This window comes from Genypterus blacodes, unplaced genomic scaffold, assembly GCF_046128005.1.
Source record: "Genypterus blacodes isolate CSIRO-AG114 ecotype Tasmania unplaced genomic scaffold, CSIRO-AGI_Gbla_v1 ptg000201l_1, whole genome shotgun sequence".
Lineage (NCBI taxonomy): Eukaryota > Metazoa > Chordata > Actinopteri > Ophidiiformes > Ophidiidae > Genypterus > Genypterus blacodes.
The window spans coordinates 262,501-284,368 of record NW_027467000.1 but is presented as its reverse complement, the minus strand read 5'-3'; the positions used below and the strand labels follow the sequence as shown (position 1 = coordinate 284,368).

Below are 21,868 nucleotides of genomic sequence, written 5' to 3'. Positions count from 1 at the left end.
AGAATTACCAACACAGTTTTCTTCACGCTTCATCATTCGTAGATTTTCTTCAAGTTCCAGTTTAACAAATCCCAGAAATGTGGTGAGTTTGTCCTCACACACAGGTTAAAGTCTGATTGGTTTGTAGATGAATGAGGTCCATTGGCTGGTTTCCATTCTGTCTCAGCACAAAGTAGACATGTTCTGTTTGCCCGCGTGTGCGTTTGTGTCCAATTAAATTACCGCCTCGTCTCGCCTCAGAGTTCTCTGTCTGGCGTCTTGATGGTCTGCAGTCCCGTTTATTTACCCATCAAGCTTTGAGTTTTATGCGTCGGCGCCCGGCTTCTCCACCAGTTTCAGAGCCTCGTGCATGCCGGCCGCCGACAGCTTCCGGTTGATGTTTCTGTAGCGACACCTCAGCAGGTTACTGTAGGTGGTCCTCAGGTCCCGGTTGAAAAAGGCGTAAATGAAGGGATTGATGAGCGAGTTGGCGTAGCCGAGCCACAGCAGCGTCCTCTCCAGCCAGAGGGGGACGCAGCTGCACTCCACGCCACACACAAACGGCCTGGCAGTGGACACCAGGAAGAACGGCAGCCAGCAGAAGGTGAAGGCGCCGACCACGATGCCAAGTGTGGCCGCCGCCTTCTGCTCCCGCTTGAAGATGGACTGGTTTTTCCTCTTCCGGCGCTGGTGGTGCTCGCCGGACTTGAGGAGGCGTGAGACGCGAGTGCTGCACTCCTCCTCAACCTCACGTTGCAGCTTCAGCGCCGCCGCCACACAGTCCAAGCTCTCCTCCTCCTCCTCCTCCTGCTCGCCCTCCACCCTTCCCGTCTGCCCCTCTCGTCCCCTGGCCCTGGGAGCAGCGCCTGCCCCGCGCTCCCCTTCCCTGGGGAAGCCGGTGATGGTGTGCTTGGCGGCGCTGAGCTTGGCTGCCCGGTAGATCCTGTGGTACATGATCAACATCACAGACATGGGGATGTAGAACGCCACGGCCGTGGAGTAGACGGTGTAGCCAAAGTCTTGGCTGATGAGGCAGACGCGGCCGTCGTTGACGTTCTGCGCCCAACCGAACAGAGGGGGGAGGGTGATGGAGGCGGAGAGCAGCCACACCGACACGATCATCTTGGCCATGCAGCAGCCGTTCTGCCGCATGGGATAAGTCAGAGGTTTGGTGATGCCCAAGTACCTGCAGAGGAAGAGGCAGTCAAACCAAAGACGTCATTAATGCCATCAGCTTAAGAATTCACAGCTCAACGCACATAAACCCTGACCCAGCTGCCCTCGAGCAAGGCACATGTGATGTCATACTGTACATGCAGGGTGCAGAGGCACTGCATGTTCTTCTGACATCAGAAGAACGTACAGTTCTTGGTGACACATATGTTAGGATTCATCTACAGCCGTCTCTCTGTAATTCATTCTGCCTCTGTTGCTGGATGTTATACAGAGCAAAGCAGCCAAAGGTCACATGTGCGATTCCCACATGCAGTGCTCCGATGGCGGTCCTTGCTCAAGCATCTTTGAGCAAAGCCTTGAGCCACACACACTGTGTCTGCACTCTCACATCACTTCAGGAAAAGACAGAAATAGATTTTATTTGTTGCCTTCTAGGAGAAAAAAAAAGGAAAATGCTCCATTCAGGACTAAATTAACCTTTCATTCCCAAAACTGTGATGAAAGGCTGACAGATCCCTCAAGATCAATACACAGTCTGATCTGAGCTATACATTAATCATTTTGCTTCATTTGCTGTGGCTTTTTGTCAACATTTACATTCTTTTCTGGGTGAATTTGACCGATTTGACTTCTTTCTCTTACTGATACTTTTATAGTAGAGTGAGATGTGTTGAGCAATTACACAACAATGAATTCCTTATTTGTGCAAATATACTTGGCCAATTAAGTATTTTTTCCTGCTTCTCCTTCTTCTCCTCCTTCCTCTCCTTCTTCATTTGACCCTCACATTTTCTCTGTAGCGATCCTAAATCTGACTCTTATATTTTTGTACATTCTGCATATTTATTCTTACAGGCTTTTTAAGGACAGCTGTTTATTGAAATGCAGAATTGGAACATGAATGGAGATCTATCCAGTCCAGCAATGAGATAAATGTTGTTGATTATATTAGATATAATCTGTATAGATAGAATGTTTCTATCTTCCAGTCATTCTGTCTGTTCTTTGTTCTCGTAGATTAACGCTCCTCTCGCTCTGAAACACTAATTAAGAATTTAATCAGCCACTTATTACAGAGCGACGGGACGCTTGTGGTTCCGTGGTTCTAAATGTGTGAGGCTGTAGAAATGGGTGAAGACATTTGAATAGAGAAGTTTGCGTGTCCTCACCTGTCGATGCTGATTACGCACAGGCTCATGATGGACGCGGTGCAGCACATCACATCCATGGCGATGAAAACGTTACAGAAGAACTGACCGAAGATCCACTGGCCGCCGATCAGGTCCGTGATGCTGACGAACGGCATCACGGCCAGAGCCACCGACAGGTCCGCCAGCGCCAGAGACACGATCAGGTAATTGGACGGCTGGCGCAGCTTCTTGACGAAGCACACGGAGATGACCACCAGCAAGTTCCCGCAGATGGTGGACAGCGTGAGCATGGTGAGCACCCCGCCGATCAGGACCTTCTCCACCCGGCCGTAGCTCAGGATCTGCTCCCCGCACCGCGTCCCGTTCGTCTCCATGACCAGTGGCTGACTGGAGGCGGACGGTGAAGCTGCTGCTGCCGCCGCTGCTGCAGCCTCTGCGGCGTCCTGCGCAATCTTCAGCAGCCGGGGCGCAAGAGCCTCGGAGATCATCATGCTGGTGGAGCCCCCGGGATCTCCGCCACCGGCTCGGTCCTCGATCATGAACGGCGACCTCATGTTTGCGCCACCGAAGCTTCCGTTATTCGTTCCCACAACAACCATTCTGCTGCCTCCTGGTCCCTTTTATCCATGAGCGTGGAGACGCGGCCGGCGGGGACATAGACGCACAGATGTGCCGCTGCTGGTGCGAGGATGAGTAATCCCTTCCTCTGTGCGCTCGGAGCGTAAACTACACTGACATGCGCTCCTCGCTGAGCCTCCACGTCTCGACTCGTCTATTTACACACACACATCCGTCATTACGCACGTGGCGCGCCCCGGGCATCTTCCCCACATACCTGATCTCCACATGTACAGTGTTACTGCTCTACACTCTGCCCACGGGAGCTGCAGCTCTATGATACTGCTCTAGACTCTGTCCACCGTGGCTGCAGCTCTATGATACTGCTCTACACTCTGCCCACGGTGGCTGCAGCTCTATGTTACTGCTCTACACTGTGCCCACGGTGGCTGCAGCTCTATGTTACTGCTCTACACTCTGCCCACTGTGGCTGCAGCTCTATGTGACTGCTCTACACTCTGCCCACAGCGCACAGATGTTTCTGAACTTGGACCTCGGAGGACACAAGGACTGAATATTTAGAATGCAAAACACACACATAGCCTGAAACCAAATGTGTGTGTGTAGGGGGGGGGGGGGGGGGTCTTCTGTGGAGTTGATTGAAGTCACAGTGGAAAATGTCTCGGCAAAGACGGATTGTGTCCACAGATGGCTGCGCGTAATTGCGCAGAGTGAAAGGACGCTCTGTCGAATCCAAATGTGCTTTACATGGGCTGATTTAAGCGTACACACACACACACACACACACACACACACACACACACACACACACACACACACACACACACACACACACACACACACACACACACACACACACACACACACACACAGATTACCCGATCAGCCTGATTCCCTCCCACAGTCTCGCTCTCTGGTTGTTCTCTTATTGTCTCAGTTAAAGTGTTATAGCTTTGCATCAACCCAAGTGTCTCATTATAGTCGGCGGCTCTTTCCTTTACATCTTATTTATTGTGCTGCTTTCCTCGATATTCTCTTGAATCCCATCGCTGCTGACAGGATGAGCCATTCAATCATCGATAAGAGGACGATAGATGTGATCGCTTCTAAAATAATAAAAAACGAAGAAAAAAAAGAAAAAACTTGTGAGATTGATGTGGCAGGAAGAGGAAGTGGGAAGCCAAACTCCCCCTGAAGCCTTCCATCATTTTCTGATCTCAACCCAATTATTGGACGATAAATCCGGACGTGGTTTTGATACAAATAGACTGTAGTATCCCTGGATAACAGCGCCACTGAGCGGCCGTAAACTGTTCCTGCAGGCTGTACGAGGTGAACGTCAGTGCCACAGGTGGGGGAAGGGGGGGGCGGGGTTATAGATGGAAGTCATTATCGTAATGCGAGTAACGTAATGGAAGCTGTGATATTCCTGCGTTTATATAAATGTAAATGTTTATCACAAGGCGCTCCATTCAGAGCCCCGTATATCAGCCTAAGGTTCAGGGCCTCACAGAGGTCACTGAAAGGGTAACACACCGGTCTTTATTCTCCCCACCTGCATTCTAACATGATGGCAGCCATGCAGCCCAGAAGTGTGTGTGAAGCCAGTATGGAGGAACCAAACCCCATGACTATAAATGTGCACTATGGGGTTATGGTTAGTCTGACTGTCTATAAGCATAGAACACTGAGAAAGATTACCATAATAAGAGGAAGAATGATGATGATGATGATGATGATGATGATGATGATGATCTCCTCTGGCGTTTATCTTCCTCTATAATGTGATTCCTGAACTTCTGCTCATGTTGGCTAAATTTCCAGAGAAAGCTGAGCACCTTGACAGGAATCAAATAATGAAATGCTGAATAAGATGAATGAGTTTATTAAGCAGAGGCCAACAGGGCGTCAGCTGAGAGGAACTCTGATCCTGAGTGCCCCCCCTGGTGGCATTAAAGGGTCACTGTCAGCATTTTGTGAATACATTTCCTGTAAAACACCAATTATAGGGAGTTATTGATTTTCTCTTGGCTGTTATTTATTTATTTATTTATTCAAACACTTCATCAGTGGTAACTGTGTGAGTATTCAGTTATATATAAACTTCTACCTTTAATTATTCTAGGCTTTAGCTTTTCATTTCCTCCCTCACTTCACTCCACTGTCGACTGAAGAGCTGTCCATGGTACTGAAGCTATCTATCTATCTATCTATCTATCTATCTATCTATCTATCTATCTATCTATCTATCTATCTATCTATCTATCTATCTATCTATCTGTCTGTCTGTCTGTCTGTCTGTCTGTCTATCTATCTATCTGTCTGTCTGTCTGTCTGTCTGTCTGTCTGTCTGTCTGTCTGTCTGTCTGCCTGCCTGCCTGCCTGCCTGTCTGCCTGCCTGCCTGCCTGCCTGCCTTTCTGTAGCTGAGTGTATTCTGATGAATATCTATATTAAAAATGTTTATATCATTAGGTTAGACATTTTGACACGTTTCTGTCCAAATATGTCTTTATTTTGTTTACATAGATAGATTTAAACCTTTGCTTCTCCTATGATGTCATCTCAAAATGTGCGTTAGATAAAAACCCAAAGTCTCGCAGCTCTATTTTGAAGGCGCTTTGGCCTGAGGGCAGAGTGGCGTCATCCTCCACCTGCCGGCCTGCCGAAACAAAAAAATCCCATTCCAGTGAGGCCAAGATCCTGGCCTTGGTTTCAAGCTTTTCCACTGTGACAGAGTGTAAATACTGTGTTGCCAGGTTGGAGAAACCCACGCCCTGAACTCACAGACTAGATTATCCCACCGTGCACAGCGAGCAGGCAGAGAAGGAGTTACTCATGCGATAATAATGTAAACATGTGACTGATTGTTTATATTTTCTGTTCATTGTCTACGCAGTTTGATGGTTTTCCAAGATATAGCCACTACAGGAAGCTTGGAATCGGCGGCTGAGAGAAACCGGACCTGGACTCTGTGAGGCACGCAAGTCTGAGCTGGACCGGATTTGAAAACACGGCAGCGCCGCTGTGGAATAAATGAGACGGAGACACGACACGCGTCTGTTCCGGCCTTCATCCGCCTCGGGACCGGAGCAACGTTGTCACTGTATTGTTATGCAAACGATGACATTTTACAACCGGAAGCCATAACGGCGAATTAATGCCAAGACGCCAGCCGCTTCCTCCTTCCAGCCTGAGCGCTTTGACGGCCGGCCTTACATCATTGGCTGGTGCTGAAGAATGAATCATCGTCTTCCTCTATCGAGGGGGGGTCCAGGGATGCTCTCGGTGCCCCCGCACCCTTAGAGATCCAAGACTCGAGCCGATTTTGTGCCCTCATATCCTGACAGACTTTCAACCGCCGAGCAGTCACCATGGAGGAAATCCTGCGGAAGCTCCACAAAGACGCGACCGGCCACAAACACAAACCCATCCGCGATGCGTGCGTCTACGCCCGGGGTGAGTGTTCCGGCAGCCCCCGGCACTGTGGAGGCTGGAGGCTGCAGGGAGAGAAGGGATGAGGGTGGAAACCAGGCAACACAAGCCGCTGGGAGGCTCACAGATGTAGAGTGAAGCTACAGGCCCGACAGAGAGCCAGAGTAGCTTTAACATTAGATCATAGAAAAGAGTGAATATGGGCTCAGCTTATTGATCATATTGATTTAGGGGCCATCTGTTACAGGATGGGACTACAAGGGCTGAAAGGATAAACTTTAACTTAATTTTCCCTTAACCAATTCTTAATCTTTTCTATAATAATGATACAAAATAAAACATGGAACTCCTTAAGGATTGTTTGTGATCCAGAGTATGAGCCAACATCTCATACTCACAGGGCCACACATTCATTCATCTTATCTTAAAAGTTTCCCTGAACATGACAGGAGAAACCTTAACTTAAAAAATCCCTTAAATGAAGTGTTAACTTAGTTTGAATCATGTGATCATTCATGTAAAGTCAGGCTGAACGTCTGCTACGGCTCTAAAATACTTTAAAATGAATGATTAAGGGATGTTTCAGTTAAGTGTTTCTACTTCTATAGTCTTAACATAGATGTTCCTTAAATAAAGGTCTTTGAATAAAGTGATAGTGGAGTTTGAGAGTCCTGAATGAGGAAGAGGGAGCCATAGCAACGCTCTAATGACCCCCAGCAGGCACATTGAACTGCCGCTCTGCATGGAAGCACTTCATCTTCTCCATTAAGTCCTGAGAAGTTGTTCTACATATTTTCAGCCAGGTGAAATCAGCCTTAATGTTGCTCTGAATGTGTGTGTGACGGAGCAGCTTGAACTTTGGGTGGCCGGCGAAATTCTGCTGAGAATTACAGTGAGACAGCAAGTAGGAGACGGGTTCAGATTGTGCTGATACAGGGAGATACACACACACACGCAAGCACACACACACATGCACACACACGCTGCCAGGACACATGACACATCAGTCAGGGAGTGACCACAGTGAAGTGCAAACATCACATGTATTGTATTTCCATGCATGCTGTACAAACATGCACAGAGAAAGTGAGCTTGTTTGAATTTGACGGCGCTTTAAAAAATGCCACAAACAAAAGAATGAACACTGACATCGAGCCTCAGTGTTTCAGCCATGACATCACCGCTCCTGCATGGAAGAAGGTCACGTTAGGTCCCGGCGTCTTCACTGTGGTTTCTGTTTACTTTTATATGTGTTTGATTGTTTATTCCATCATTTTTTGGAGATTTGAGAAAAGCCTGAAGTTGTTTACATTTTGATCTTTTGTTAAATTAAAAGAAGAAATGCTATGAAAAGTCTCCACAGTCATGATGTTGATGTTTGTGCTTGTATATGTAGCTGCTCAGGTTCTGCTCAGGTTCTGTGGTGACCGGATCAGAACAAAGCCAGCAGCTGTGACTTGCTGAACAACACAGTATGACAACATTCACTCACTGAGGTTTCTCTCTCATTCTCCCATGACATCACAGAAACCCTGGAGTCTCAGAATGGATCGGCCAAGATTCCTCCATGGCAGCTCAGGTAAGACGGACGGCTCGGCTCATTTACACCAAATCACTCAACATATTTACATATTTGTCGCTACGAAACAACTTTCTCCTTCCTGTGTTTGTAAAGGTTGAGATGTTAACCTGACTGTAAGCTGCCCATTTGACCTCTGACCCTTAGTGGTATGTAACATCAGGGAAGGTTGGCTTTTGCTGATTCTCCAGGAAGTTATGGAATCAAATTGGCAAATAAGAGTAGAAGCCCTGAGCAGTTGTAGGTTTGTCCATTAGGAGGCCCTGTGGCGCCTCACACACTGAAGCCTCACACACTGCCGCCTCACACACTGCCGCCTCACACACTGCCGCCTCACACACTGCCGCCTCACACAGCCTCTACGGTTTGATTGACTTTGAATGTTCCAATCTCTCCTGGAGTGATAATGCAAATGGTGCCAGACGTTTTGTGGTGGTGTAGAGTTTGGCCACGCCCCTTCCAGCTGCAGCGTGCCTCCTCATATATTCAGCATTTTGAATAACGGCGCTGTGAGTAAAGCACAGTGAAACCCTGGACAGTGGGGCTGCAGCTGTAGTTTGTGATGTTTTTATCATAACAAACAATGTTATGATATGAGAATGAGCTCAGTAGAAGAAGAAGTAAGCAGGCAGAGTTTCCATGTTGACCTGAGTCGTGTGCTGGCTGAAGTAGAGCAGCAGCTGCTCTGTGGGGCTGAGGGCATACATTCAGCTCAACACAAGATGAATTATTCATCCTGTGACCTCTGCTGTTTTATTAGAGCTCATATGATTAAATATTGATGATGATGATGATGATGATGATGTCGTCTTTGTGTCTAGAGCGACTCTGTGCTGCTCTGTCTCGGCAACACTTAAGAGCAGACAGAGCCGAGCGTGAGAAAGCTTTGTGTGTTGTGTGTTTGTGCCCATGTGAGCTTCACAGAGAGGTCACAGCTCTGGGCGTCTCTGGGCGTGGACAGTAACTACCCCCCCTTCCTATCCCTTCCATTGGCCCAGAGCCTCAGCGGACACTCTGGAACTGAGATTCCATTTTAGGATGTGATTGTTATCTTGGCGGTATTATATTCAATTCTGCTGGCACAAGGGTTGATTGATAAGTTCTGAGCCCAGGACTTCAACAGGCCTATTAGTGTTTTATTACACATACGTATAATAACTAATAATGGATTGTCTAAACTGTAAACACTGTGCCTCACTCTTGCCTCACCGTCCAAGCTGCACAGCCTCACCTCCAGTGTTTCCTGAGGCCGTCACCTCGGCTTTCATTTTTTCCTCCATTTCACCTTGTTTACAGAAATAGCTCATTGCACAGAGGTGACATGGAGAGCAGAGTGTGTTTGGATCCTTTCATGTGGAAACAGAAGCCAGTTTCAGCCGGCTTTGTGAAAGTAAACACTATCTATTAACTGTCCCTTAAGATCAGAGCAGGTCACTGTGGTCTGCTTCAGTTTACCTGAAGGATAAAGATCAAAACGGAAGAATTAGAAATCAAACATGAAGGCGAATGGGAAACATGGATGAAAAGCTCTGCACTGACATGACACCTTGTTGTTGTGAGCGTGTGTGTGATGTTGTGCGTGTGTTTGTGTGTCCTCAGAGAGCGCTGCCTGCTACCTCTGCAGATGGCACTGGAGTCCAAAAACACCAAGCTGGGACAGGCGGCGCTCACTGGCATGCAGGTGAGGAGAAATGCTGCAAAACTTCACCTTCTGATTCCACAATACTGAAACTACACGAGACAAACTCCATCCAACAGTAACAAGACGGCCCCAGAGCTTATTGGGCTCAAAGTCATTAAAAGAGATTTCTCCCTACAGAAGCTCCTGTGCGAGGACCGGTTTGTGGGCGGAGTCAGCGTGGAGGTGGAGGTCCTGCAGAAGCAGCTGCTGGGCCAGATGCTGGAGGCCGTCAGAGTCACGCCGTCTCTTCACGAGGACCTGCAGGTGGAGGTCATGAAGGTCAGAGCGGCCGCACGCACAAACTAACCGCCGGGAACATGAACCCCCACGTTTAACCCTTTAAAAGCCTTCTTATGCTGCGTTTGTGTCCAGGTGCTGCTCTGCATCACCTATTCACCAAACTTTGACATCAACGGAGAATCCATCCTCAGGATCGCTGAGGTAAGAGAGCGACGCCTCATCAGAGACTTTTACAACGTTTAGGAACACGAGTTAAAGCCTCTAAAAGCTCCTCTAATGTGTTCACCTCTGACCTTTGACCCTGAACCCTCTGCATGTTGTAGTGAATCTCTACCCTAAGAAGAAAAAAGATTTGAACTTCCATCTTTGTGCTGTAGAAGAAATAACAACATGGATCCATCAGGGTCCATTCAAAGACCTACAGAGCTGAAGAGACGCACAAACATCTGCACACTGAGCCGCCTGAAGATCAGGAGCTTTTGTCGGCCATCGCAGCATTACTGAGCTTTGAAACACTAAAGTGCCTCTGCCCTCTCCTCCCTCACCCTGGCCATGTTTCCATACATTACCTCTCCTCTGTCCCAAGCTTTTCTCTGCTGACGGGGTGAAGGTGAGGCTCAGTTCTGTGGTTTCTGGCTCTGTCATGGTCTCGGTATGGAGCGCTTTGTCTCCTTCCTCCTCTCAAAGCGAGAGGTCACACAGAGGCAGAGCACAGAGTTCAGGCTATTTTTAAAGGCGAGGTCGCCGCTCCGGCCTTGCTCTCGTCTCACGCTGCCGTCTCATGAATCAATCTGAATGTCCATCCTTTCTCTCTTTCCCTCACACACACATACACACACGCACACACACACACAGATGGATGAGATGAGATGATAAGAAGGTGATGGTGTGTAGGTGTGTATGCTGGGAAATTAAATTGAGTTACACTTTCAGGGGCGTACAAGTGGAGTAGAGCTACTCCATCATAAATGTGTGTTAGGTTCACTCAGCTCATTTCCATCTTCCTGTGTGTGTGTGTGTGTGTGTGTGTGTGTGTGTGTGTGTGTGTGTGTGTGTGTGTGTGTGTGTGTGTGTGTGTGTGTGTGTGTGTGTGTGTGTGTGTGTGTGTGTGTGTGTGTGTGTGTGTGTGTGTGTGTGTGTGTGTGTGTGTGTGTGTGTGTGTGTGTGTGTGCAGTAGAGAGCTTCAGGCGGCCGTAAACACTGCGACTCTCTGCCTGCACAGGGACACAATTGAAACGGACAGCGGGGCGGGGATGATCTTAACTGGATTCAACCGCAGTGGGAGAGCGTCATAAGTCTCCACGACCACGGTTCACACCGCCGCTCCTCCTGAACGCAAATGAACAGGAAATGTCAATCTAAGTCACGACTGTGCTGCCCTGTCACCTGACCAACAACACCACAGCTCCATACATAACCCCCACAGAGCGAATCCTCACTTCCTTCCAGCAGTGAGGAGCAGGAGACTCTGATGTTTGGTGTCCATTAACAGGTCATAAAAACCTGGTCAACATGTTGTGTTAATGGGCTCTGTCCCCTCAGCCATCTGGTGTGTGTGTGTGTGTGTCTCAGCACAGCTCCATTATCACCACAGGTTCTTAATGCAGCAAGGAAAGATCTGTTTAATTTCATCCAGAAGCAGCAGGAGCTTTGTCTTCATTCATGTATGGAAGATGATTCTGTTTTTTTTCCTAAAGCTGTATTGAACTGAACTGGTCACAGTGACACACACACACACACACTCACACAGGAACTCTCCAAAATGCCCACACACTCGCAGGCGTCGTTTCTGTCTCTGATAATGTTGTTTGGTTTATCGGGCGCCCCAAGCTCTCACGCTGAGGTCCGCACCTCCGTTTGTGCCACAAGCAACAAGCAACAAGCAACAAGCAGCAAGCAGGTCTGGGTAACTGCTGCCAAGAGACGGCTTTCATTAAACGGATACGCTGGCAATCTTACAGGATTCCATCACTTTTCTGGGAATGGCTCACTTTGGAGCACTTAGGAGCGATCTGACGCTGACTCACAAGGACCAACCATTATGTTTTCACTCAGATACCTCACTGCATGGGGCCACACAACCTGCAGACTGTGAGAGAAGGCACCTGGAAGTTACTATAGGGTAGAGATCCATGACAACATCCAGAGGGGTCAGGGTCAAAGGTCAGAGTTACTATAGGATAGAGATCCATGATGACATACAGAGGGGTCAGGGTCAAAGGTCAGAGTTACTATAGGATAGAGATCCATGACAACATACAGAGGGTTCAGGGTCAAAGGTCAAAGCTACTATAGGATAGAGGTCCATAAGAACGACAGAGGGTTCAGGGTGAAAGGTCAGACTGACTAAAGGATAGAGATCCATGACAACATCCAGAGGGGTCAGGGTCAAAGGTCAGAGTTACTATAGGATAGAGATCCATGACAACATACAGAGGGTTCAGGGTCAAAGGTCAGAGTTACTATAGGACAGAGATCCATGACAACATACAGAGGGTTCAGGGTCAAAGGTCAGAGTTACTATAGGATAGAGGTCCATGAGAACGACAGAGGGTTCAGGGTCAAAGGTCAGAGTTACTATAGGATAGAGATCCATGAGAACACACAGAGGGTTGAAAGGTAAAATGAGGCTTTTCCAGGAGTTTCATGGATCCATAAGTGTCCAATCAAGTTTCTTCCTTTAACCCTTTGAGCTCTACATGGGTCCATGCTGTGGTGATGGACCCAGTTGAGGCTCTGCAGGGGAAAGATGGAGGAGGCAGGTTTATTATTATTATACATTATTGATGCGTTGTAATGTGGTTGTAAAGTCTGAGCCGCATTACCTCATCCCAGTGGTTTAATGCTCGCCCAGATGAATCACACATCACACACACATCTTCTTCTTCTTCTAACCCTAACCCCCCCTCCCTCCCACACACACACACACACACACACACACACACACACACACACACTGTATTGATCATCCACACACAGTAACACCAGCAGCTCCTCCACCCACTCCTTAGTCTGGTCACCACGGTAACGTGTGACGCTATGGAAACCTTTCATCATTCAGCCTAACAGTTCACTGACCGTCTGCGATGCTGCAATGGTACTGTGTGTGTGTGTGTGTCATGACTCGGCAACAACAAAGAACTCTGATAGATGATATGTAACCTCTCCCTCTCTCTCTCTCTCTCTCTCTCTCTCTCTCTCTCTCTCTCTGTGTGTGTGTGTAGGTGTGTATTGAAACATATGTATCCAGCTGTCACCAGCGCAGCATCAACACGGCGGTCAGAGCCACGCTGAGCCAAATACTGGGAGACCTGACGCTCCAGCTGCGTCACAGACAGGAGGTCAATCACACACACACACCCACACATACACACATTCCTAAACTGACAATTAAAGAGGAGAGCCTGTTATTCATTAAAATCAGGTCCAACTGTATTGATCATAATGGCAATAATTCTCGTTTAGAATGTGTTGTGTGTGTGTGTGTGTGTGTGTGTGTGTGTGTGTATGAGTCTCTGGTATCGCCTTGGTTACTGCAGGAGATTGATTTCCGCTCACATTTGGCTCTTATGTCCATAACAAAGTAACCGGAGGGACTCAGACATGCCTCCTGCTGTGTGTTCCCCCACAGGGCCCAGATGGAGATGAGGTCATCACACCGCCGCTACAGAGAAGAGGTGTGGTTTTGCTTTGGCTTTGGCTTCGTGTGTGTGTGTGTGTGTGTGTGTGTGTGTGTGTGTGTCTGTGTGTGTGTGTGTGTGTGTGTGTGAGACTTGTTAATGGAGTGCAGAGATTAGAGAGAAAAGATTAATGAGCTTATTATCACTTTGTGTTCGTATTGAAGAAATATAAAATGTGTGTGTGCGTTTGCGTGTGTGTGTGTGTGTTTCTTTTAGATGTTTCTCCCACCAGCCAGGCGCTCTGTGAAGACGTGGTGACGGTGTTGACAGTTTTCTGTGAGAAGTTGGAGTCGGTGGACAGGTGACATGTTTGTGTTGTGTTTGTTTATGTTTATCATATAAAACAAAGATGGAGTTTGACCCTGATAGATAAAGAGAAATGTGTATTTTACACATTTGTGTGTTCTCCTCCAGTGATAACCAGCTCCTTCAGCTCCTCTACCTGGAGTGCATCCTCGCCATGCTCAGCAGCTGTCCTCCCACAATGCACCTGTCCAGGGGTTTCACTGACCTTGTGTGGTAAGAATACAAAATATAAACATGAATCATTTACTCACACTTACTTTACCAATACTTTCAGAGGTAATTCTGTGTGTGTGTGTGTGTGTGTGTGTGTGTGTGTGTGTGTGTGTGTGTGTGTGTGTGTGTGTGTGTGTGTGTGTGTGTGTGTGTGTTGTTCCTGGCAGGAAGCAGCTGTGTCCGTCCCTGGTGGCCATCATGGGAAATCCCGCCAACGACAAAACCATCACTTCCCACCACGGCCACACGGGGGTGCCAGAACGAGAGCGCCTCTCTGAGAGACTCAGTCTGGGTGCGTTCATGGTTCTGTTTCCTGGTTGGTCAGGGAGTCGTTCAAGTTAATTGGGTTGTGATTGATTTAATTGAGTCCTGGTTTAATTTCGTGATGTTATTGCATTCCAGGGATCAACCTGGACATGGAACCCTCCGGCGGCGGAGTGTCCGACCAAGGCAGAGGCTCCGGCTGCTCGTCCAGCGCCCCCGCCAGGATTGCGGCGGTAGTGCGGACGGTGTGTTACATTGCGACAGAGCTGGTGCGTCTGGTGAGCTGCGTGGAGTCGATGAAACCGGTGCTGCAGTCGGTCTACCACAGGATCCTGCTGTACCCGCCTCCACAGCACCGCACCGAGGCCATCAGGATCATGAAGGAGGTGAGAGGAGACACAGAGGCAACCGGGGGGAATAAGCAATAAGGAAGGAGGAATTAGCTTCTGCTGCCAAAACATCTGAGTGGAGACGCTCTGGCACTCTGCACTGAGAAACGACAAGCCAATCTGTAATGGGATGAATTATTCATAAGACACACACACACACACACACACACACACACACACACACACACACACACACACAAAGCTTAGTGTTAGTATGCCTGTGAAGATGGACACTTTAAACCTTCCTCGACCTCATGGAGCAGAATCGCCCTCAAATAACCAAGCGAGTGACTGAACCACGGTTGAATAAATATTTGGATGCGATGTGTTTGTGTGTGTGTGTGTCAGATCCTGGGCAGTCCGCAGCGGCTCTACGACCTGGCCGGTCCCTGCGTGGTTGAACCTGAAACCAGGAAGCGTTCGTTCTCCAAGAGGAAGTCTCACCTGGACCTGCTCAAGCTGTCAGTCAAAGCTTCACGCTGTATTTGAGTTTCAGTATTTGGAAAAGGAAAGGAAAGGAAATCATTTGTGTGTGTGTGTGTGTGTGTGTGTGTGTGTGTGTGTGTGTGTGTGTGTGTGTGTCTGTGTGTGTGTGTGTGTGTGTGTGTGTGTGTGTGTGTGTGTGCGTGTGTGTGTGTTCAGAGTGATGGACGGCATGACGGAGGCGTGTATGAAGGGCGGCATCGAGGCGTGTTACTCCTCCGTGTCCTGTGCCTGCGCCCTCCTCGGGGCGTTGGATGAACTGTCGCAGGGTCGTGGCATTCAGGCTGAGCAGGTACGGCGCCGTAACAGGAAGCTTGCAAACCTTTTAACGCTCCGATGCCAAAGTAAACAGTAACAGTAAAGTGTGTTTTCAGGCTCGGCTGCTCCTCAGGCGATTGGAGGATTTGAAAGAAGGGACGGAGTCGACCAGAGAGTCCATGGAGATCAACGAGGCCGACTTCAGGTGGCAGAGACACATCCTGTCCTCAGAACAGCCGCCGTTCGACCCCAACGCAGTGCCCTCCAGCACGGCCGCCACAGGGGCCACGGACCCCAGCCCTGACATCAGTATCAGCATCACCACGGAAACGGGCCAGACCACACTGGACCTGGAGGGAGCGGAACTCTGTTTGGGCCACACCACTCAAGAAGAGTGCGGGGAGGACGTGCGCCTCCCCTCGCCGTCCTCCTGCGTCGGCCCGGAGGGAGGCGGGCAGGAGCCGAGCGCCGTCCCAGAACCAAAGAGCTCCCGGGGGGCCGGAGGAGGAGGAGGAGGAGGAGGAGGAGGAGGAGGAGTGGTGTCAGGGGTGGTTGGAGGAGGAGAAAAACCCCGAGTGGGAGTAGCAGGAGGAGAGAGAGGAGGTGTGGTGCCTCCAGATGTGGTCCAGCGAAGCCACGCCCTGGTCTACCCCGACATCACCAACTTCCTGTCTGTGGAGTCCAGGACCAAGTCGCACCACGGAGGAGGCTCACGATACAGCGAGAGCAACTTCAGGTCAGTGCACTTCTGGAACATCTCACTTCCTGTAAGCTGTGGGATTTAAGCCTCATCGCCCTCACACACACACACACACACACACACACACACACACACACACACACACACACACACACACAACCAGGATTCATCAGTTTGAATGTGATGAACCTAATGACCTCATGGTGATGAGTCTTAGTGTTGTCACGTGACGTGTGTTACATCAGCTCACAGCAGCAGGAGGTGTTGCATCATAGCTCCGTGTGTTTCACATGTAGATCAGTCAGGAAAATGAGAAATGTAAAGAGAAAAGGTGATAAATCTAAATCTGCATGTGTGGCAGTGATGTAATGTAACGTAAACAAAGTCCCCTCCTCCCCTCCTCCCCTCCTTCCCTCCCGTCCAGCATGGAGGAGCAGGACTTGTCCCGGACAGAGTTCGACTCGTGCGACCAGTACTCCATGGCGGCAGAGAAAGACTCGGGCCGCTCCGACGTGTCCGACATCGGCTCCGACAACGTCTCGCTGGCCGACGAGGAGCAGCAGACGCCCCGGGACTGCCTGGGTCACCGCTCGCTGCGCACCGCCGCCCTGTCGCTCAAACTCCTCCGCAACCAGGAGGCGGACCAGCAGAGCGCCAGGCTGTTCGTCCAGTCGCTGGCGACGCTGCTGCCCCGGCTGCTGGGCCTGAAGAGCACGGCCGAGGTGGACCTGTCCATGCAGAACTTCTCCTCCACCTTCTGCTCCGGACTACAGGCCGGTGAGGGAGAGAGGGAGAGAGGGAGGGAGGGAGGGAGGGAGGGAGGGAGGGAGAGGGAGTCTTTACGTTCATTCACTGACACGATTCATTTCCCTGTGTGAGTCCCCAGTGTGTGTTTCTGATGAAAGTACACAACTCATCCTCTGCTAATAGATCCTATCTCTCCATCTCTCCTCTCTCTCTTACACTCCTTCCTTCCCTCCCTCCCTCCCTCCCTCCCAGGTGGGATCCACTCTCCAGGGTTTGAGTCTGGTGACAGTCTGAGCTGTCAGTCTCTGATGAACGCCGACGGCCTCTATCTGGTGTCGTACTACGCCATGCTGCTCAACCTCAAGCTCTGCTGCTGCGACTACTACAGGCGCCGGACGCTCTCCCCCGTCCTCAGCCTGGTGAGACACAACAGGAAGGAAGAAGTCCTAGGAATACTCCAACTTAATACCATGTCATGTTAGAGTTAGTGGTCTACAAAGGTGACAAAGTTAACCCATGTGACTCCTACTGACCAATCTGAGTACGGGTGGGAAAGAAAATCCATTAAGATGAATTCCCAAATGCCTAGAACACAACTGGCTCTGATCAGAATAGATTAGATTAGATTAGAGCGGTCTAGACTAGAATAGAATCTCAGTTGTGTGCGTTGTGTCTTGCAGAAGGACTTTGTGCGTCTGATCCAGAGCAGCGGGGTTCTGGTGGTTCTGTCCCAGGCCTGGATCGAAGAACTCTACCACCAGGTGTTGGAGCGCAACCTGCTGTCTGAGGCGGGGTACTGGGGCTCCCCGGAGGACCAGGTGCTGCCGCTCATCACCATGCTGACAGGTAAACACACACACTCCTGCTGGATGACACTGCTGGCTTTTACTCACACTTCTCACTCAGGTTATAGATGATTGATCTTCTTCTGTTCCTTTCCCTCCATCCCCCCCCCTCTTCCTCTCTCAGATATTGACGGCCTGGGCAGCAGTGCGATCGGAGGCCAGCTGATCAGGAAGGCGTCCAGCCAATCACCACTCAGCTGCGACAAGGGCAGTGACACGGCCATGGCAGGTGAGCCGATGTTCTGGTCCCTGTAAGGATGGAGGGATGCGGTCTTTACACACTGCATAGACAGATCCATTGATTGATCGGTTGATTGATTGATTGGCTGACTCTTTTGTTCAGCTGTGCTTTTGCTTCTTTAAATGCAGAAATGCATCCAGTGGAGCTCAGCCTCAGTAATGGAGGTCGCTGCCGGCTCAATGAAAGTGGAACGGCAGTGACTCCATTTAATCCATTTAACTTTCTGCTGCCTGTGTCTGACTGACTGACTGACTGACTGACTGACTGACTGATGTGCTCATGCGCCATCACCTTGGAGAACAAAAGATCAGCCAGTGTTGCCATGGCAGCCACAGCTGAGTCATCCCTGACTGTAATGCTCTTTGTGTGTGTGTGTGTGTGTGTGTGTGTGTGTGTGTGTGTGTGTGTGACTTCACTTGTCATCATTCGTGGGACAAACATTCCCTGGCAGTACAAGTCGTGGCTGTTCAGGGCTTTTTAGGAGGACGCCTCAAACAGACAACCTGTTTTCACTCAGTGTCCACAGTGATGCTGCAGCCAATGCAAAGCAGAAGCAGACTGATGTGGTCGTTCTTTAAACCTCTGCAAAGGTTTGAGATGAACTGAGATAAAAGCTGTGTGTGTGTGTGTGTGTGTGTGTGTGTGTGTGTGTGTGTGTGTGTGTGTGTGTGTGTGTGTGACAGGAGCTGTGTTCTCGCGGTTCATCCTCACGGGTGTGTGGAAGAACCTGATCGACGTGCTGTCAACGCCGCTGACGGGCCGCATGGCAGGAAGCTCCAAGGGCCTGGCCTTCATCCTGGGCGCCGACGGGGTCAAAGAGCAGAGCCAGAGAGAGAGAGACACCATCTGTCTCAGTCTGGACGGCCTGCGCAAAGCTGCCGCCCTCAGCTGTGGGCTAGGTGGGTGAAACGTGTCATAAGATGGCCCCTGAGGTCAGAGGTCAGAGGTCAGCCAGGCAGCGTAGAACCAGGTTCACCAGAAAGAAGCATTTAGATGAAAGTGCGAAAGTTTATCATGCGGCTATAATTTTCGATGAAGGAATGCATGATGATGTGTGTGTGTGTGTGTGTGTCTGTGTGTGTGTGTGCCCCATCAGGCGTGGCTGCCAACTGTGCGTCGGCTTTGGCGCAGATGGCCGCAGCCTCGTGCGTGCAGGAGGAGAAGGAGGAGAAGGAGGCGGGGGAGGTGGGAGACGCCATCACACAAGGTACTCACACTGTTTCTGAGGGATTAAATATTCATCCGCCTGCCCGTAGCTCATAAACACCAGGGATGACAGGAAACCAGAGTCTGTAACACACACACACACATACACACACACACACACACACACACGTGGACCTAAAGAACAAGAACAATAAATGATAACGTGTTGACTTCTTTGTTCTTAATGACATTTATTGACTGTTGTGATCTGTGTGTGTGTGTGTGTGTGTGTGTGTGTGTGTGTACAGTGAAACAGCGCGTGGAGCAGCGCTTGGAGCAGATGGGGCGTCCTCAGGGAGTTCGACTCCACACAGCTCACGTCCTTTGCATGGACGCCATCCTGAACGTGGGACTGGAGATGGGCAGCCACAACCACGACTGCTGGCCTCACGTCTTCAGGTAACACACACACACACACCAACACACTCGCACGCCACATGTTCTACACCCAAGGTTAACCTGAAGGCAGGGATGGTTCTGTGTTTGACTCTCCTCTTCCTCTTCCTCTCTCTCCCACCTGCCTCCATCAGGGTGACGGAGTACATCAGCTCTCTGGAGCACACACACTTCAGCGACGGCTCCTCGCAGACGTCCTCCTTGACCACCTTCACCCAGCAGGACCATCAGAGCCAGCAGGCGGCGGGCGTGGACCTGGGGCTGGAGCTGAGCTGCGAGTCCGGCCCGGAGGGGGCGGATCTGGGCCTGAGCCGGCCGGTCATCCAGCCTCTGTCCATCCAGGAGCTGCTGAAGGAGAGAGGCAGAGGAGGACGAGGGCTCGACCTGAAGGGAGGGAGCCTGATGACGGGGACCAGCGCCGCCAAAGCTGTGTTTACGCTGTCCACGCAGGCAGACAGGTACGTGTGTGTGTGTGTGCTCTTCATCACAACTCTTCATCGCCTCATTATATTCACAGCGAGTGTGACAGAGACTCTTCATAAGAAACTAATAACTGCTGAAGTCACTCTGCACTGATGTTTGCTGCTCAGCGGGGGGTCCCGGGCTTTCACCAGCTGCTGCCCTCCGTACAACCACAAGAGGGCAGCAGCAGCACACTGTTAAGCCTCTGCAAGCCTTAACCAGGCCATTCCCAAGCTCAGTACACACACACACACACACACCCTTAGCGTGCAAGTGTGTTAACGCCACTGATCCCTTATGCAACCAGTGTTCTAAGCTGCTTTTATTGGCAAATAAAAAATAAGTTTCCCCCTGATCACAGTTGAATCAACCTCCTTTACAAGCTGAACACAGCAAATCCTCCACTGCACATGTTGTCCCCTAAAGACAGACAAAAGACCTCTGTGTGTGTGTGTGTGTGTGTGTGTGTGTGTGTGTGTGTGTGTGTGTGTGTGTGTGTTGCAGACTATTCGAGGAGGCCGCCACCAAACTGAACCTGGTTGGTCTGGTGGGTTTCCTGCAGCAGCTGAGGAAAGCGTCTCAGTCGCAGCTCTTTGACTCTGTGACTGAGAGCGGAGATTACTCACTTGCAATGCCAGGTACACTCATCCAACACACTCCTCACGCTAACTCTGACCTTTAATGATGCGTACATACTGAATCTACAGAAGCCTTGTTAAAAAGCTCATCAGACTCATTTTTAGGCGAGGCCAAGTCGACGCTGGACCGCCGCAGCGCTCTGCACCTCTTCCGTCTGGGCGAGGCCATGCTGCGGATCGTCAGGAACAAGAGCCGACCTCTGCTGCACATGATGAGGGCCTGGAGCGTGGTGGCACCTCACCTGGTGGAGGTGAGGAACTGCAACCCTCGGCTTTTGTGTGATTTTGAAGTTATAATTAAGTGATAATTATATTTTAAAAATACCTCCTTCCCAAGGCGGCGTGCCACAAGGAGCGCCATGTATCCCAGAAGGCCGTGTCCTTCATCCACGATGTCCTGACGGAGGTGCTGACCAGCTGGGCGGAGCTTCCCCACTTCCACTTTAACGAGGCCTTGTTCCGACCCTTTGAGCACATCATGCAGCTGGAGCTCTGTGACGAGGACGTGCAGGACCAGGTGAGCCCAGATCTGCTCCCACACACACACACACACGCTCCTCACTGTGAAATATATAAACCTCAACATTGTGATTCCACTGGATATGAAAGGATTACTCGGTCTGACATGAAGTGCTTCCTGCAGGTGATCACGTCCATCGGCGAGCTGGTGGAGATGTGCTCTCCTCAGATCCTGTCTGGATGGAGGCCTCTGTTCAGCGCTCTGAGGACCGTCCACAGCAGCAAGACCGACACCAAAGACTACCTGCTGGGGGAATACTCCATGGGTACGACCTCACTCTGATCCACAACACCGAGGGTTTACTTCCTGTAGATACCCTTCCATTTTGGATCCGACCCCATTGTTTGTCAAAATACAGATTTAAGTTCAGATTTCAACCAATTCTCCTTCAAATGTGTCCTTCCTTCCTTCCTTCGTTTGTTCCTTCCTTCCTTCCTTCCTTCTTTCCTTCCTCCCCTCCTCTAGGGAAGTCCCAGGCCCCGGTGTTTGACGTCTTTGAAGCTTTCATCAACACCGATAACATCCAGGTTTTTGCCAACGCTGCCACAGATTACATCATGTGCCTCATGAAGTTCGTCAAAGGCTTAGGTTGGTCTGTTCTTGCCAAGTAGCTTTGTTATCCGTTTCATTTCATCATTGAGCGACGGAGGGGTAATGGAGGACAGTTGGGCCTTGGTGGAGGTATGACCTGAGTGTTTCTCA

General features: G+C 50.0%; 2 protein-coding genes across 2 annotated transcripts in view; one reads left to right on the top strand and one right to left on the bottom strand.

The window, feature by feature from the left end:
* Nucleotides 1-303: 303 nt before the first annotated feature.
* LOC143015432 (5-hydroxytryptamine receptor 7-like) lies at nucleotides 304-2,905 on the bottom strand. The gene is made up of 2 exons (XM_076169407.1): nucleotides 2,325-2,905; nucleotides 304-1,165 (listed from the first exon to the last, which is right to left on the bottom strand). Exons 1-2 carry the CDS (start codon nucleotides 2,903-2,905, stop codon nucleotides 304-306), a joined length of 1,443 nt encoding a protein of 480 aa, XP_076025522.1.
* Nucleotides 2,906-5,740: 2,835 nt separating this feature from the next.
* Nucleotides 5,741-21,868, top strand: part of arfgef3 (ARFGEF family member 3) — a 25,034-nt gene continuing 8,906 nt past the window's right edge. Inside the window, exons 1-28 of the mRNA XM_076169426.1 lie at nucleotides 5,741-6,342; nucleotides 7,846-7,897; nucleotides 9,497-9,578; nucleotides 9,717-9,857; nucleotides 9,951-10,019; nucleotides 13,043-13,159; nucleotides 13,450-13,495; nucleotides 13,715-13,799; nucleotides 13,913-14,017; nucleotides 14,185-14,309; nucleotides 14,420-14,667; nucleotides 15,019-15,131; nucleotides 15,313-15,445; nucleotides 15,528-15,861; nucleotides 16,012-16,147; nucleotides 16,536-16,888; nucleotides 17,111-17,277; nucleotides 17,539-17,704; nucleotides 17,828-17,932; nucleotides 18,628-18,843; nucleotides 19,041-19,151; nucleotides 19,399-19,549; nucleotides 19,681-20,004; nucleotides 20,513-20,646; nucleotides 20,752-20,897; nucleotides 20,984-21,163; nucleotides 21,290-21,431; nucleotides 21,632-21,754. Of these exons, the coding sequence (XP_076025541.1) occupies nucleotides 6,258-6,342; nucleotides 7,846-7,897; nucleotides 9,497-9,578; nucleotides 9,717-9,857; nucleotides 9,951-10,019; nucleotides 13,043-13,159; nucleotides 13,450-13,495; nucleotides 13,715-13,799; nucleotides 13,913-14,017; nucleotides 14,185-14,309; nucleotides 14,420-14,667; nucleotides 15,019-15,131; nucleotides 15,313-15,445; nucleotides 15,528-15,861; nucleotides 16,012-16,147; nucleotides 16,536-16,888; nucleotides 17,111-17,277; nucleotides 17,539-17,704; nucleotides 17,828-17,932; nucleotides 18,628-18,843; nucleotides 19,041-19,151; nucleotides 19,399-19,549; nucleotides 19,681-20,004; nucleotides 20,513-20,646; nucleotides 20,752-20,897; nucleotides 20,984-21,163; nucleotides 21,290-21,431; nucleotides 21,632-21,754 (4,189 nt within the window). The 5' untranslated portion in view covers nucleotides 5,741-6,257. The remainder of the gene's footprint in view (nucleotides 6,343-7,845; nucleotides 7,898-9,496; nucleotides 9,579-9,716; nucleotides 9,858-9,950; nucleotides 10,020-13,042; nucleotides 13,160-13,449; nucleotides 13,496-13,714; nucleotides 13,800-13,912; nucleotides 14,018-14,184; nucleotides 14,310-14,419; nucleotides 14,668-15,018; nucleotides 15,132-15,312; nucleotides 15,446-15,527; nucleotides 15,862-16,011; nucleotides 16,148-16,535; nucleotides 16,889-17,110; nucleotides 17,278-17,538; nucleotides 17,705-17,827; nucleotides 17,933-18,627; nucleotides 18,844-19,040; nucleotides 19,152-19,398; nucleotides 19,550-19,680; nucleotides 20,005-20,512; nucleotides 20,647-20,751; nucleotides 20,898-20,983; nucleotides 21,164-21,289; nucleotides 21,432-21,631; nucleotides 21,755-21,868) is intronic.